General features: G+C 38.6%; 2 protein-coding genes across 2 annotated transcripts in view; one reads left to right on the top strand and one right to left on the bottom strand.

Annotated features, from left to right (window-relative positions):
- Positions 1-922: 922 nt before the first annotated feature.
- LOC101738616 (uncharacterized) lies at positions 923-15,208 on the top strand. The gene is made up of 13 exons (XM_038015967.2): positions 923-1,284; positions 3,640-3,725; positions 4,335-4,431; positions 4,963-5,084; positions 5,406-6,159; positions 6,498-6,585; positions 7,248-7,376; positions 8,634-8,799; positions 9,572-9,774; positions 10,200-10,329; positions 10,966-11,122; positions 12,361-12,503; positions 12,921-15,208. Exons 1-13 carry the CDS (start codon positions 987-989, stop codon positions 13,038-13,040), a joined length of 2,493 nt encoding a protein of 830 aa, XP_037871895.1. The 5' UTR covers positions 923-986; the 3' UTR covers positions 13,041-15,208.
- Positions 14,958-17,922, bottom strand: part of LOC101738748 (uncharacterized) — a 43,176-nt gene continuing 40,211 nt past the window's right edge. Inside the window, exon 15 of the mRNA XM_038015965.2 lies at positions 14,958-17,326. Within this exon, the coding sequence (XP_037871893.1) occupies positions 17,204-17,326 (123 nt within the window). The 3' untranslated portion in view covers positions 14,958-17,203. The remainder of the gene's footprint in view (positions 17,327-17,922) is intronic.

The following is a 17,922-nucleotide window of genomic DNA, read 5'->3' as shown; positions in this document are numbered from 1 at the left end:
ACAAAAGTTTGTTGCCAGTTTTCTCCAAGTTAACAAATTGTATCATATCCCCTTCACCCACTCATGTCTTCAATTCTGTGCTGGTTTATTATTCTTTTTATTGCCATTATAGGCAGACCTGATGTGAAGTAGAAGTTACTGGTGGTAGGACCTCTTGTGAGTCCGCGCGGATAGGTGCCACCACCCTGCCTATTTCTGCCGTGAAGCAGTAATGCGTTTCGGTTTGAAGGATGAGGCAGCTGTTGTAACTACTGAGATCTTAGAACTTATATCTCAAGGTGGGTGGCGCATTTACGTTGTAGATGTCTATGGGCTCCAGTAACCACTTAACACCAGGTGGGCTGTGAGCTCGTGGACCCATCTAAGCAATAAAAAAAAAAAGTAGTCACCATCGCCCATGGACAGTAATGTCAGGGATACAGCAAAGTCGCTGCCTACCACTGACGATCCAAACTTCATTTCTAGAAAGACGTCATATCGGTTGGGAGTTTATTCCCAAGACGAATGCTATGTGCCTTGTAGGTACTTGCCTCTAAAATCCTCTTAATATAATATAAAGAAAGTGGAAGTAAATGGAAAGTATGAAACGTGTAATCAAAATGATACACTATTGGCTTTTCGTTAATGAAGTCTGTGCGAGGTCTATGGAAATTGGCTCTCCGATTATTGTTATTGTTGAATGTGTAAACAAGTTTTCTCTGGTAATTTTTTATTTTGGATTTTACCGCAAATAACCGCTACGCTGCCGCTGCAATAATTGCTATTCTCCATGATCGTCTCTAACAGGAGAAAGTTACGTTATTTATTACATTCTTGTTTGATTTCCGGATTTTCAACAACATCGAAATACTCGGCCCACCAATAAAACAATCACGGATTTAATTTTTCCAATGATTACAATTGCCTGATCAATATTCACTCCGGAGTTAGTTTGCGTGTAAGTAGCACGTATTCTAAATTATTATTTTACGACTAATTGAAATAGGATGGAGTTAAAGATTATTTTTTTCGGGTTTATAACGTTTCTGTTTGAATTAACCGTAGTTACATCTACTCGTAATAATTTTGATAGTAAAAAGGAATCCCGTTTGAAAAATTCTAAACTCGCGGGAAATCGTGTTGATGTGTTCGAAAACTTATTACAAGTGTACGATCCTTCATTCTTAGCCGTACTTTGGCCTAAAATATCAAACGGTGTGCATTTATCTATCGATGTCTCATGCTGGGAAGATATGAGAGACATGTTCAAAGACCTTTCGGATGGTCAACTTTGGGCATTCAAAGGTAAGAATAACCAAATAACATCTTATTAAACGACTACATAGAACATAAGGCATTGCTGAGGAAGTACAGTACCTAGCGAATCGATTGTATAACTAGGTATTTAATGAATACTCTCCTTTTAAAGTTTGGTAATGGTGCACCCCGAATAGGTAGGTACCTAAGTATCTAACTCGCGTTTTTCTGTCTATCACTTAAAGCAGCCAAATTAAACGACAAATGCGCATATACAAAGGTTGAGGGTACAGTTCTGAAAGTCGAAACGATGAGACATTACTATCTCAAAACAAAGGGAAGTATTGTTAATTGTAAAATAAATTATTAAGTCCTTTTTTGACAACCCAAAAGGTTGTCCATAAACTTATGGCAAACGCCTCTGTGGTCCTTTGGTGGAGTGGGTCAGGCGCGTCTTTTTTCTTATTGTGTTCTACCTTCATTGCGTTACATTCCGTCTAAAGTACAGCAAGGAATTTCTATCGTAATATATTTTAGTATTGTTGTCTCAAGAACACCAACTCATAATCTACTATCGGTTGTGACGATCTAAGGACTTTAACGCTTATTGTCGATACTCGTAAGTGTCATAAACATTTGTATTTGGACTCATACTTTTTCTCTTGTTTGGAAAACAGCAAATATAACCTAATCGGATGAATTAAACGATTTTAGATCAAATCATACCAAACTGAGTTTCCCGCCGGATTTTCACAGTGGGTCGCGTTTCCGATCCGGTAGGCTCTGCAAAGTACTGCTCTTGCTAGGACTAGTGTTAGCAATTCCTTCAGGTTGAGCCCATGAGCCGGTCTATCCCGGCCATCTACCAGATCGCGTGTAGTTGGATTAGCCCGTTAGGTCACCAACGATTAGGCAGGGGAAAAAAAAAACTTATTACTAAAATACATCGTCCTTTCACGGTAAATAAAGGTTTTATATTTTATTTTACATCATTTTCATTGCGTCTGCCACTCTGCGTCTGCTTGACCATACCAAAATCCAGTTTCACGCAGAGTGGCTCACGCAGAGAGATCTTTCTATTAAAAAGGCTAGTACGGGCCCGACCCTATATTTTCTTTTTAATTCCCTGCCCGAATACCATTCATTGCATTAGAGATTTGAGACATTATGTTTCTTTCCACGCCACTTATGATCAGGCGTGAAAAAGTCTCGTTAACAAGTACACATGAAATGCGTTGATTTATTTATTTAATATTAATTCTGCGTGTTTCGTAACTTTCGCTGTTGATGTGAATGCTCGTACAAGTTCAGTGATCACGCTCGCGTGCTCACGATAATAATCTACAGTAGATCGTAATGAGTAATAAGTGTTTGTACCTCTATTTTTTTATTAATTGTTTTCAGAAAAAAAAACATCCAATAAATTCACATAATAAAATAACAACCGAAAACCAGTAAGGTATTATTTCGAAGCAGAGCTAATAGAATCACACCTATCACGTGCAGACTCAGAATACAAAATTTAACAGTTACATCAACAAATGTTTTTATTTTGGAAAATTATAGGGTAGTTAGCATAATATACGAATGTCGACGATTAACATCACGGTCGTCCGTAATTATGTAATTACTAAAACTGTAAGGGATTCGAAACGCAAAATTAAAATGCCTACGTGCTGTGTATACGATTTGCGACAATGAAAGAATTACCAAAATTCAAATACATATTTATTTCACATGTAAGTCACAGTTAACTCTAAATTTGCCTCTAAAAAGAACCACAGTCCACAGAAGAAGCGGTGAAGCAAACTGAGTGACCTCGTCTTTTTTTTTTAAAAGACATCGAACTCGGATCCATGGTATAGCTTACAGAGTCAATAAGCGAATCGGTGGAAAGTTCATGTACTATGTAGATTCGCGGCGGTTGATGATCACTTTTCAATAAGTTCTACGCTAGACTAGGTGTTCTGTCCAACTTCGATTAAAAATGCAACGTGCTCCAACGTGTACTTTGGGCTGGGCCTCATGCGCATGTCGTAAACATATCTTCGTGTGTTCGAATCTGCTGATGATTTTGTATGAAAACATCTGCAAATGTGTTCTTTGGTTATGATTATAAAGAATAAATTGGCGCCTACTATTTTCGACGGTTGTCATAAAACCGGCGGTTAGGCTGCGTTTATAAAATATAGATAACTAGCGACCCGCCTTCGCTTCGCTTCGGGAACATTTAATTTATTTATTCACACTATATTATTGTAAAGTCTCATCAACATCCATCCAGTAGTTTTTGCGTGAAAAAGTAACAAACATACATTCATACATTCTTAAAAACTTTCGCGTTTATAATATTAGTAGGATTTTTAAGGTTCTAACAACTTAAAATGTCTCTTCTGTCAATAGCCGTAGATTCATCAGGGCGCTACCAGTCCGGTTTAAATGATGGAAATAGATTCTGGCTCGGCTCAAAACATCAGTGTCTCAGTTTGGTGAGTTTGTTTTATTTTTCCATTTTGTTGTTACACGTTGTTTTATGTGTTGTGTTAACGCTAGGTTTTAGGTCATCCGAGAGGCTGGGCCGGTCGTCATTAGCTTCAAAACAATTGCGTGATACTTAATTCTTACTGTCGGCACTCTTTCTACCAAAAATCACTCCTACGTAGATAATCGTACTGCCTAGACACTCAGATGATTTACATCTTAACGCAACCACTGAGTTTCTTACCGGATTTTCTCAGTGGGTCGCGATTCTACTCCGGTGGTAGATTCAGAGAATCCCTCCTCTTGTTAGGGCAGATGTTGAAAAGGTTCTTCAGGCTGAACCCAATAAGCCCCGAATTTACAGGCAGATAGGTAAAGAAAAAAGCAAAAGTTCAATTTCTATCAAATCAAGAGACTGGCTCGCGAGAGATAGATCTTGAAGTTTATGTAAGTTAGGTCTATTGAACCTAACAACTGTCCCACCAGCTAAGGATGGTTGTTTCACTGTGTGTGTGTGTGGCTCACTGTTTGTGAGTGGGGTTTTGGAACTTCATTTTGATGTAAAAATTGCGGAATATTGCGACAGTAAATTTTATAAAATATTTGCTTTATCGCAGAATGAGTATGTGAGCTGTCTTCACAATTCTACCAGGAGTTTCCACGATATCGACTATGCAACAGCCCAACGACTTAGAGCACGGAATTTTGACGATGGTATGTAGAAACATGTAGATGGATGTGTACGGATATTTGCTACGGAATGAGGATTTTAAGCTGTGTAAATATTAACATAAGTGGTCATGTTTCACGCTATGGCTCTTTGATAAAGAAAAAATATCATGAAGAAGTTCTTTTCATTGTTAAAAAGTAATAAAGGAAGGTCAAGACCTACTTCAGTTCTATGTCAATAAGCGAAGTTTTTTTCTAGTTTACATTCTAGTCTTACATTAGTCATTACATTCTAGTTTACATAATTTTGATAGCGGCCTCTTGTAGAATTTTAGATTTGGCTTCTTGTGTTCAAATGTATCATTATATTTTCTATTTGTATTGGAAGAGTAGTGACCCTGACAAGCAAAATTCCTTCAAAACTTTCTTGTACCCAACAATTCGAATATTGTAGTTTCATTACAGTTAATCGGAGCCGTTGGATGCCTATTTCTTCTTATAGATAAATTTGAACGATTACAATGGACGCCATTTTAAGTGCACAAATTCTAATTAGTAACTGATTAACGATTGTAGATTCTCAACAATGGGCAATAAGTCTAGATCAGACGCATTCGTCTGCAGATGTGAAGAAAGTACCCATTAAACTCGCTTACAGTACTCTGAATATAGATTTAAATATTACGAGATTTCAAAGAGTAAGTATGAATCACTAATTGTTAACTAATATTGACAAATAAAATTAAAGGCATAAAACTGGTTTATTTATAATTTTGTTAAAAAGTTTAATACTAATTATGAAATATGGGTTTACCAAAATAAATAAGTTTCACAGATCACGCTTAGTTGAAACAAAATCGGACATAGCCAAACACAACAATAAAATCACTAGAATTGAAGTGTGGCTTGACTAAAATTTTTAAGAAAATGAGTTTTAACCTTTAACGATAAACAATTTTTTATTTAATAACGTTCGTTTTCAATCCTCTACTGCTACTCTATGTACATTTACTTTTCAGTCATACGAAATAATACTCGGAGTGTGTCTGCCCAGATCGTGTGACTTGAACGACGTCGAATCTATAATAAATTTCTCAATAATGGTTACCAACAATCTTAAAACTAACAGAATGCTCCCTAGGAGGGTCAAAGTTAAAAGTTCTAGACACGTTGAACCTTATTACGATTTGAAAACAGATGCTGGATTCATTCTACTCGTAACAATAACTACAATACTAATTGCTGTATGTATAATAGCCACGGTCATTGAAATAGATTGCATAAAATTAATACCATATAGAAAAAAATCGATGAGTTTTGATCTAGAAAAAATAAATGAATCAGACACTATAAACAAGGAGAGAGACATCAAAAGGACAAAAAGGATTGACGATAAATTAGAGGATGATATGGATATGGCTTACACTGATGATTCATATCCAGGGAAATATGTTACTGATCCTAGATTCACTATGGATTTGGCCGCAGATAGGACAATACATAGTTGCAACAGATGTGGCAAGTACAAAAAGCAGTGTAACTCACGCAACAGCCTACCAGTTAGCTTCAGAGCAGCAAATCCGTCGGTTACAAACAAAAAGAAGGGTTTCATGTGCCAGCTGTTATTGTGTTTCTCATTAATATATTCGTGGAAGAGAATATTTAATAAGAACACATCTAACAAGGATCTGTCTTTGACACATGCTTTGAAAATTGGAGCAACATTTTGGGTTATTTATGTGCATGTAGTTGTTTCCGTGGACCAGATTTCAGGTGACAATTGAGTTATTTAAATTAGAATTTCTCACATAATTCCATTGCAGTATAATCCAGGGTTTGAAGTAACCACAATCCAGGGGAACATTTAGTTTGTTGATTTGATTTGTTTTTAAATTTTGATATTGGTGGAGATTTAAGACAATAGTAATATATTTTTCTTGGTGACAATTCGTGATATTGAATTTCGAGGGATCTATGTAAAAGATTGATTGTACTCGAAATTTCTTCGGCTTCCAGAAATGTTGGAACTCTGTATTCCTTTTTGCGTAGTCTTGCATTCCATGTATTTATATAACAAATCGTGTTTATTTATAAAAACAATTGATTTTTAGGAACTTCAAGTGACACATACCCAAACAACAATGCTTATAATGTATTAATGACTGGAACTTTAGCTTTCGACACATTATTCTTTACAAGGTTTGTGTGTTTAATTAATAATATCGTTCAGCTGTGAGCGACAATTTAGAAATAAGTTGTACGTGAACCGTGTTGAGCGGTTTTCATTTGTACTCTTTTCAGCATGAGGCTAATTGAGAGATCTGTAATTGCAAACGCAACTTGATCTACTACTAATTTGTAAAAAAATAGTTCCACCGTATATAAATTAAATTTGAATTAAAATTAGTGAACAGGCCGTTTATTATTGCGTCTTCGTTATTTCTGACGCTTCGGATTTTTTTTTGTTTTTTCCTACCTAATTATTAACCCTCAGACACAGCCCACTGAGTTTCTCGCCGGGTCTTCTCAGTGGGTCGCGTTTTCGATGCGGTGGTAGATTCTGCGAAGCACTGTTTTTTCTAGGGCTAGAGTTAGCAACGTCATCAGGTTAGAGTCCCGTGAGGTCACCTACTCCTCCGGTTACGCTGGCATTACCCTCCCGGCTACCATCATTGGTAGGAAAAAAAGACGCGGGTCAGATATTGGCGCTAATTTAAATTGACATCGCATGAACGGTTTCAAAACGCGAATCACTTTCTTTCGTTAGATTTTACATTATTACAGTTAAGCACGAACTTGCCGTGCGTCACGATTTATTCAATCATCGTCGGAATAATTAAACTGATATTGTAAAATTCCAGTGGCCTGTTTAGTTCCCATCATTTCTTTTACTTGAAGAGTCGGTACAGCATCGAGGAGCTCGTCAACTTTGGCGGTGCCTGCGGTCAGATCCTGCAATTCGTTTGTTTTGTAACCAACAGGATTATTAGGTAAGATTACTCATTTACTTTTATTGGTCATCAATCCCTTTGTGTTACCAAAGAACTTCTCTCTTATTACACGCACATATAGAGTATGATACTTAATTTTCTTTTGAATTTTAACAAAACCCCCGATATGAGAGCGTGTCACTGTGTTATTTGTTTCCCTATAGCCCCTATTTCCTAATTACATAATACCAAATATAATTGGAGTATATCTGGCGGTAGCATATTTTTAAAAAGTGACTAGCTCTACCCGTCTGCTTCGCTGGGCATTTAAATTGACATTATTATTTCTTACCCCCACAAAGATTCTCATCATTGACGCCCCCCCCGCAACTGGTGTAGGGAGTCCAACACTCATATAAATATTAGCCTATCCATTAAGTACAGTAAGTACATCTATCTTCTACATGGATACCAAGTTTCAAGACAATCGGATGCATGGTTCAGTAGTTATAACGGAACATCCGTAAAAACCACTGTTAATTTATATATTAGTATAGAAGATATTTTTCAAGGTCGTCGTGGCCTATAGGATAAGACGTCTGGTGCATTCGTATCCAGCGATGAAACGGTGTTCGAATCCCGCAGATGGCTACCAATTTTTCTAATGAAATATGTACTTAACAAATGTTTACGATTGACTTGTAATAAAAATCAAACCGGCAAAATTATAATTTGCGTAATTACTGTTGGTAGGACCTCTTGTGAGTCCGCACGAGTAGGTACCGCTATCTCGCCTATTTTTGCCGTGAAGCAGTAATACGTTTCGGTTTGAAAGGTGGGACAGCCGTTGTAATTATTCTGAGACCTTAGAACTTATACCTCAAGGTGAATGGCGCATTTACGTTGTAGATGTCTATGGGCTCCACCAGATTATAATTTTGCGGGTTTGATTTTTATTACACGATGTTATTCCTTCACCGTGGAACTCAATCGTTAACATTTGTTAAGTATGATTTCATTAGAAAAGTTAGTACCCGCCTGCGGGATTCGAACACCGGTGCATCGCTACATACAAATGCACCGGACGTCTTATTCTTTAGGCCGCGACTACATCAAAGTTCGGTTGTTCTATTTAAGGGAAATCTTTGTTTTTTTAAAACTAAAGAGTTTCAAAGGTTTTATATAAAAATTACATAAAAAATATTTTTCTTTACATAGATAGAATGGAATACAAAAATTCACTGTGCCTGTGAAAAAGAAGAAGAAGAAGATATTGCTTTTATTGACTAAAGCACATCAATTTTGTATTTATCGTAGGCTATTGCCGTCTTATGCGTACGCGCTACTGCTGTCGGCGGTGGTGGCTCGCGTGTACCGCAGCACGTCCGTTCTCACACTGTCAGACAACGATCACACTAACTGCGACCATTGCTGGTGGAGAAACATACTTTACGCTTCCAATATGTACGACGAGGACGAACAAGTGAGCTGAACTTGGTTTTGATAGATTAATACATTTTTATTAGCGGCATGACTGACTTTGTGGAGCAGTAGTTAGTGACTCTGACTGTTGCGCCGGTGTCGTGACTTCGATTCCCACATCAGGCAAACATTGTTTGAATCCTTGAACCCATATCTATATACATACGTATGTGTAGATTTAAACGTATAAAAGTATGTTTATCAGTCTCTCGTAGCCTAGTAGTAACATAATAGGGAATCCTATATTGGGACCAAATGACGCTGCGTGATTTGCTTATAGTTATGTATATACTCGTAATAATACGTGATGCAAAAACTTTGTACCTCCTTTACGAAAATTGCGCGGATGGAGGAGTATAAAATTTCCCACACTTATAGGGAAGAGGACTGCAGAATATTAATATTTATTTATATTATGCACAAAAAATACATTAAATCATTAAAAAAACATTACACACACTAGGTACCATGTATTTGACACACACGCATGCATACTATTTGCTTTTTATCAAACTTTTCATATTGCTATGGTCAAATTGAGAATAGATTAAATATTGTTTGTCTTTATTAATATTTGTCTATAGTCTTGGCGAAATCTGTGATTATAGAAGTATAATATCGTCTTTGACAATAGTATCATAATAGTGTACAAACTTATAATTTCAATTTATTATAGTCGAATTTCGACCACCAGGGGATCACTAATTATTATTAATACTTGTCTCTAGAGTCCTCAATCTAAGTCTATCCGTTAATTTTGAAAACATTTCCAGTGCCTCCAGATTTCATGGTACTTGTCAACGGAAACGCAGCTGCATGCCGTGGGCGCGCTGGCGTGTGCCGCGGGGGGGCTCGCGGGGGGGCACGCGGGTGGCCCGGGGGGAGCGGCGCGGGCCGTCGTGGCGGCCGCCGTGTTCATGACGATGTTGGCCGCCAGCGCTGCCGACTTCACTGCCGCATACTTCGATAGAGGACTGTAAGTTTTATTTCAGTTGTCCAGAGTCGATGCGGTCGTTTATGTCAACTGTACAGTAATATATGGATACTAGCGGAGTAGACAGACGTTCTCCTGTACACACAATATATATTGTTTATAATTACGAATTGTGAATCCAAAGCATTCTCGAATTCACTACAATACACCTAATAAAATTACTCGAAATCGGTCGCGATTAGTAATTCTATGTGCTTAGTGCCAGTTTTTTAACTTCTCGATCGCGTAAAAGTTGGACAGCGTCCCTTCGTTTGTCGCTAGGAGCGCTGTTCGAACTCCATACAAATTTGCGTTAACTTTTACGCGATCTAGAAGTTAAAAAACTCGCACTAAGCACACTGACCTGGCATTGCCAATGTCCGCCTTCGAAGGCATTAGATGTTTTGTGTTCAAATGAATTTTAATAGATTGACGAGCTCTGCGTCGGCGTACACAGCCATCATAGTTCGTCCGTGGGCCCGAGTTGCTCCGTACTTTATGGGGGTCTTTGCTGGCTGGCTGACGCACGTTCTGAGCGGAAGACTCAAGGTTTCTACGGTGAGACTGTTCATAGACCCTTATCTCCTTGAGCACAATGTCTACTTTAAACTAATGCTCTTCTTCGCTCGCGGTTCTTGAAATGCGTGAAATTCACAAGTTTGTTGTAACGACGTGCGCCCTTATTTTGCTACTTGATGAGATATTAAGGGTTAAAAAAACTCATTTCGACAAAGCGGCATGACCCGAGAACCCTCTCATCGTGGCCGTCGTTCTGCGAAGCACGACTCTTGCTAGGGTTTGTGTTAGCAACAACTTCAGGTTTTGAGCCCCGTGAGCTCACCTACTCGCCCGGTGACGCTGATATGGTCTCTCAAGACCATCCGCTTAGGTAGGAAAAAAAAAGGTTAAAATACGAAAATATGCTAGCATATACCTATAAATTTTTAAGTAAACTATAGATTTATTTAATTGTAATTGTTTTTTTTGTGTTCTCCTGCCCTCCATATTGCTGTATTTTTTCGGGTAATGGCGAGCGAGTGGTACCCCACAGGCCCTATTAGATACGCCATTGTTAATAATAATGTCAATGGCTAGTACGTCCTCATGCCTCGAACCCTTCAGACGGGCAGCATTATCGACAGTATTACAACCCACGTGACTTACAAGTGACTCAAAATGTGGAGTTTTTTGTAGGTAACTTCATCGTTGTTATGGATCATGTCTCTATCGTTGCTGGTGACGTCATCAGCGCTGCCCTGGCTCTCGCAGTGGTGGGCGACCGCGGCAGTGCACGTGGCCTGGCCCATGGCCTTACTGTGGCCTGTACTTGCATGCGCCACTATATATGCAGGTACTTACATTTTAAAAAAATGCTGAAGAAAGAAGATGGAGTTATCCTTTTTTTTTATTGCTTAGATGGGTGGACGAGCTCACAGTCCACCTGGTGTTAAGTGGTTACTGGAGCCCATAGACATCCACAACGTAAATGTGCCACCCACCTTGAGATATAAGTTCTAAGGTCTCAAGTATAGTTACAACGGCTGCCCCACCCTTCAAACCGAAACGCATTACTGCTTCACGGCAGAAATAGGCGGGGTGGTGGTACCCACCCGCGCGGACTCACAAGAGGTCCTACCACCAGTAATAACGCAAATAATAATTTGCACGAAGAAACGCTGCACACTCAAAGGTCCATGTTAGAAGTCTTCTACGTGTCCTAGCTGCCGCAAATACACGTTCGAGTACAAACTTATTTATCTATATTAGGTAGTTACATATTTGAGCGACCGATCTCATACTCTATCATCGGTGGCATGTATGTCCATGTTCCATCGTGTAGTAAACGATACTTTTCTATTATTCTCCCAGGATTGTCGTATTTAATAAATATATAAAATGTATTTATTGCATTTTACACATACCTACTTTGAGTTCATGTCTCTTTGTATTTCATACTTTCTTTTCGGTTTGCTATCGGATATCGGCTAGCATCATCCAACTGCGACACTGCCAATACTAGCCCTAGCAAGAACAGTGCTTAAATTACCATCATAACGGAATTGCGACCTACCCTTTTTTATGTTTGTCCGGAGGCCTTTCAAGTTTTACCAGGATAGGTGGGTGGGCAAGGGCTCAGCCAGGAGGGATGGGATTTGCTAACAGCTACCCGAGCGCCTTCAAAGGAGATCTAACAACTCAAGAGTAGCTGCTTCGCTAAGGAATCTGCTACCGGATCGGAATCGCGACCCACTGAGAAGATTCGGCGCGAAACACAGCGGGCTGATGTTTAGGTTAGGTTGCACGAGTAGGGTTACCGGGGTCCCCACTCCTGGTGTTAGAGCCAAAGGTGTCTAATGCAAAGGTTATTGGATCTGATGGGTCCGTAAGGACGTGAGGGACCCACTGAGATGGGTTTTATTATAAGTAGTTGATCATTAAGATCTTACGGCGCGTCAGGTTTAAGCCCCGCGAGCCCACCTACTAGTTAAGGTTACGCTGAAATAGCATCTCAAGGCTCTCAGCTTAGGTAGGAAAAAATAAATTTACGGCGTCCCTGCGACCACGTGGTTATCGTGTTGTGTCCCGCAGTGCCGTGTCGCGGCGTGCTGGGCGGTGCGTGCGCGGCGGCAGTCGGCCGGCTGTGCCCGAGCGCGCTGGTCGTGCACGCCGCAGCGGCCAGGCTCGTGCTGCTCGCCGCTGACTCGAGCGTCTGCTCGAACGCTACTTGCGTTGTGAGTTTTTTTTATTATTTAGATGGGTGAACGAGCCAACAGCCCACCTGGTGCTTGCTAACTGGTTACCGAAGCCCATAGACATCTACGACGTAAATGCGCCACCCACCTCGAGATATAAGTTCTAAGGTCTCAAGTATAGTTACAACGGATGCCCCCTTCAAACCGAAACGCATTACTGTTTCACTGCTGAAATAGGCGGGGTGGTGGTACCTACCCATGCGGACTCACAAGAGCTCTTACCACCAGTAATTACGCAAATTATAATTTTGCGGGTTTGATTTTTATTGCACTATTCGCTGTTGGCCTAAAGGGCTATTCCAGCTACGTGTACACGGGTAGGTGAGCTAACGGGCTCAACCTAAGGGAATTTGCTAACACTAGCCAACAAGCTAACTAGCTTGTTGTTTTTTCCAGTGGACGTATTTCACAGCCGTGAGCGTGTTGAGCATGTGTGCTTCGCTGGTGGTGTCGTTGCTGGTGGAGATGCCGTTCTGCAGTCTTCTGCGTCGCGTGTGCGACCGTGCCGCGAGGTGACAGACGCCGACCGAAGCTAGGGATGTAAACCGGTTCGAAGAAAACCGGAGAAAAACCGGTTTTTATACATACCGATAAATACCGGTTTTTTACGCTTTACATTCACAGTTCACACCAGTGCTACCAGATCAAATATACAAGCTACAAATATAAAAAAAACCGTGTTTCAGAATCAAATTACCGTGCATTACATTTAAAAACTACAGTGCAATAACCACAATATGGTTGGTAGACTTTTAGCGTACGAAATGAGGACCGTGACGCAAATATCCACATATCTGCACATGTTGTCTGCAAAAGAGATGGTGCATCGTGAACTGGGGAATCTTCTTGAAGAATTTTCAACTCTCGCTTTATCATCGGAACAGCCAGAAAAAACCACAAACAATTTTAAAAAGCCTGGTATTCTGGATTTTTTGCATTCGCGAAAACGGGATATTCCGAACGCCACGGCGGCCGCAGTGAATATAGTGCGAATGTATATTAAGACTGAAGCCGCCACAGTAAACCACACCGAAATTGCTGGCACGTGCTAACATCCAGAAGGAGCAGGCTGCTGACGCAGTGGACCAACTATGCCTCTTATATCAAAATTTTAGAATATTTTTATTTTAAATACAATAGTATTAAATCAAAAATAAAAAGCTTTTTATTATTGGATAATATATAATATGATCATTAGAAGCCTATATAAAATATGCTCACCCAGTTAATTGTATGAAGAAAACTCTTCGTTTGTACGTAAATTTGTTTTATTTAGTGATTATTTAGCCTTTATGGAAAAAACCTAAAAATACCTAAAAAAACCGGTTTTTTGAGAAAAAAAACCGGTAATAAACCGGAGCCAGAAATTGTAATCGGTTCACATCGCTAACCGAAGCCTTCCGTCATGGACGCCACCACTAGTGCGTAGCACCATAGATAATAAATATAAGCCGCGCCATTAAAGAAACGAATCTAAAATGGCGGCGGCGATCATGCGCTCTCACTCTAAACTATTGCTATCTTTAGTCGCACGCGTACTGCATGCAAAAAAAAAATCAGTTTGACTTTGTTCTCACACTGTTTCGGCGCGCTCTGTTTTCTCTCAAATTCTGTTGTTATTTGTTGCATTTGCTCGTTATTTTGTTGTTTTTGTTAAATTTGGACAATTATAAAATACAATTACATACATTAATACAATTGTAAAATACATTCTCATTTGTTATTTTTATATATTTTTTTACAATAAACAACTTTTTCTTTCTATCTTTCTTTTTTTATTGTTGACCCTACCATCTGTCAGTGTAGGTACATAGACGCCATTTTCGATTCGTTTCGTTATTGGCGCGGCTTACTTATACATTTGTGGTGAATAGTTTTTCACACACAGCACTAGCAACGGGAGACGTACCTAAGAAAAAAGTCCAGGCTGTCAGATGGAGAGATAAACGTCACGATAAAAAATACGTTTTACGTTTTAAAAGGCTCAAAGATATAAAAACCAGTTGATTATCAATGTATGCGATTTTAAGGTGCGTGTGGAATAAATAAGTGCTTCCTATACCTACTGCAGTTTGAGTTCAATCCGCAACGACAACAGATGACAGCATATTTCCTAACACCTAATGTTCAGGACGCAATACTATGAGGACGCCATCATGTCACGGAAAACTTATTGGCGCGTAGAGGCATAACGAATAATGACTTGCAGACATGATTTCAGATTCTCAATTGGAAAACGAATTATTTCATAATTTCGAAGTCACAAGTATTAAAATTGATGACATTAACAAAAAAATTATGTCGAATTTTAAAGAGTAACGTTTTTTGTGTATTAATTAAATGAAATATTGATTAAGAATGAAACTGCTAGATTTATTGTGTTGTTTTTTTCTTAACATTAGCTTAATGATATTATGAAATAAAATCACATTCTTTTATAAAAAAACTGTATTTTCGTAAAAAAAGGATTACAAACTAATGTATGTACGTTATATTTACAACTTATTTACAATAACAAATATACATGTTTAATTATTTACAATTATCCTATAATATTTCTAGTTATGTCTAATTTCTATTGTCATGCTGTTTCTTTAATATGTATAATGCTTTTAAATTTTTATTACACAAAATTGTATCACGTCAGATGAAAATTGTTAAGGATTAAAATGGACAAAAAATAATATGAGTTTTTTCTTCATCCGTATAATTTTGCTTTTGTCTAAATTAAAATGCTACGATTCTTTTTTTCGTTAAGACTAAGCTTCGATGAGCAAATACATAAAGGTTTCTAGATTAATTTATTATCAGGATTTTCTTTAAATCGAGTGATTAATTTCGAATTTTAGTTGCACCAATACAATATTTGGAATGTGTATAAGCTAACCTAATGTGTCATGACGTAATATACGAGAAACACACCGCACATCATAAAAGGGATAGTTTCCTCAATTCGATTAGAAACTTCTCCGTTATGTTTTTAAAGTGTGCCAGTGTGATGAATGTATCTGTGTGCTTAGTGCGAGTTTTTCAACGTTCTCGACAGCGTAAAAGTTAGCTCATATTTGCATGGAATGGGATCGTTTGCGTACGTTTGCCGCTAGGGGCGCTGTTCCAATTGCATACAAAATTGGTCTAACTTTTACGCTATCGAGAACGTTAAAAAACTCGCACTAAGCACACTGGAATCAGCCTTTGCCTCCTTCGAACAGGTACGTAAACACTTATTTTGGTTTTTGTTACTGATATTGGAACTTCTTTGTCGTTACATCTCCGTCTCGACTCGGATGGGAAAAGAAGCTTCAGCCGCAGTCTTCGTGCTATGGACCAATTGCCAACTGGACCGAGACTGCTGTCCTTGCGTAGTCACTCTATCCATTTACATTAACCTGTGTGACAGGTCAAAGCTAGAGACTCCATCGAGCCAGCCTTGAGTAACCTTGGGATAGAATCTCCTATACAATCTCACAGTGGAAGGAACTCCATCATTAGTGAAGTTCCAAGACAATAACATCCGTTGTCGGAGAAGTTGACCCACAGAGGTTAGGTCCTTCAAGGTTCACGCAAACGACGCGAGCGGGAAAGGTCCGATTTGAGTGCAATAAGGGCCTCATTTGTAAGTCAAATTCTTAGATCTCCGAGAGAGTTGGGACAGTACTTATCTTTTACTATCTCGTTTTTTTAATTTTAGGTACTTGCAGTATTCGAAACCAAATATCTTATGGTTTTGTTTAAACAAATAAGAATTGTAGATATGATTTAAACCGACGTGCACGATTGTTACCAGAAATCTTTTGATTAAAAGAATCAGAACTAGCAGAAACCTATCTTATTCCGATTGTTCCTTTGACTGAAGTGTTTTTTCTATGTTAATACGCGCGTTTTAAGCCTTTGTACATATGTAATAAAACTACTAATTTTAAGTCACAGTTATCTACATCCATAATTTAAATATGGTTACTATCAAATTTGTGCGACCATCCTGGTTATTAGACAAATAATGCCAGAGGATTTCGTTAAGGGAATCGCCCGTGAAGTCTTGACGTCAACTTTTACATGGTGGTTGGAGATATATAAATCAGGAGTATAATAGGAAGAAATATAAATATGAAGGTTTTGATGACGGCAGGCTCCAGCAGAAACTCTTTAATATAGATCGTTAAATAAACAAAAAAATTATTGAATATTTCGTGAATGCGCAGTGTATAACGTTCAACAGTTTTGCGATGCCGTCAGCATTCATTGCGGGACATTATACCACGTGTCAGCTGATTTTGTATTGTTTCATTGCGTGTTGCAAAAGAAAAAAAAACATTTTTCTACTGCATTTAGTGTAATGTGTGGATATCAATAGCGTTATCCTCTTTATTTTCTGAACTAGCTCCCCTTACACTCGGCGGAGGTGTCCATACGTGTACGTACGATCGTAATTTTAGTGCGAACAGAACTTTTTTACAAGTCAGGTTTTAAATTTAATATTAAGTCCATGGACGCACGCGCCCTTGCGCCATCGCAATTGTAAAAGTTATGAGATGACAGAAACGTTAGTGTCAAAAATAATATACAAATTTAAAAAGATATTCGAACGTCGAGTCATAATTTTGGAGCCGTTGTTATTGGTTCCGTAGACTTGTCTCATGAGACTGGCAGAGTTATATCAGTTGTTTCACTGGATAGACTCAGTGAGACTTCTTCTGTGGCGATAAGAGTTTAAGCATCATGACGATGGGAGCTTCGAAGGCTACAGAGACCAGGAACGCCAGGAAGTATGAGATGACCGTTAGTCCCAGGAAAAGGACGAACTGAAACACAAAGAATATAATATTAATACTAATGCAAAACTACTTTTACGGCTTTAATCTCGCTTTTATTACTCTCAGTTTAATATTTTTATCGTATCAAATACTTTTAAGTTTTCTTGGTCGCAGACGACCGATGTTAATAAAATCTACGACTCTCGAAAATGTATGCAATGTCAATTCATTAAAGTCGAATAGCGTTTCACAGAAGTAAACTGTCAATCAAACGCAGACATGAAATGTTTTTTTTATTTAATAAGCTAAGCGTAAGTACTCATCGTTTGAGTAATGGAACCTACAATGTAGCGAGAACACATTTTTTATTTATGTATTTAAAAAAACCGTTGCTGGACGGTTCAAAAACCAGTGTGTGCTTTGTATCAGTTTTTTAACGTTTTCGATAGCGTAAAAGTTAACTCAAATATGTATGCATTTGGAACGTTTGCCTACGTTTGCCGCTAGGGGCGCTGTTCCAAATCCATCCTAATGTTAGTTAACTTTTACGCTATCGAGAACGTTAAAAAATTCGCATTGAGACTACGACGTCACATCTTAAGGCGAGTGGCAGAGTTTACATTGTGATGTCCATGGGCCGCAAG

This window comes from Bombyx mori, chromosome 15 (genome assembly GCF_030269925.1).
Source record: "Bombyx mori chromosome 15, ASM3026992v2".
NCBI lineage: Eukaryota > Metazoa > Arthropoda > Insecta > Lepidoptera > Bombycidae > Bombyx > Bombyx mori.
The sequence above is the reverse complement of the archived record's forward strand: the minus strand, read 5'-3'. Positions and strand labels throughout refer to the sequence as shown.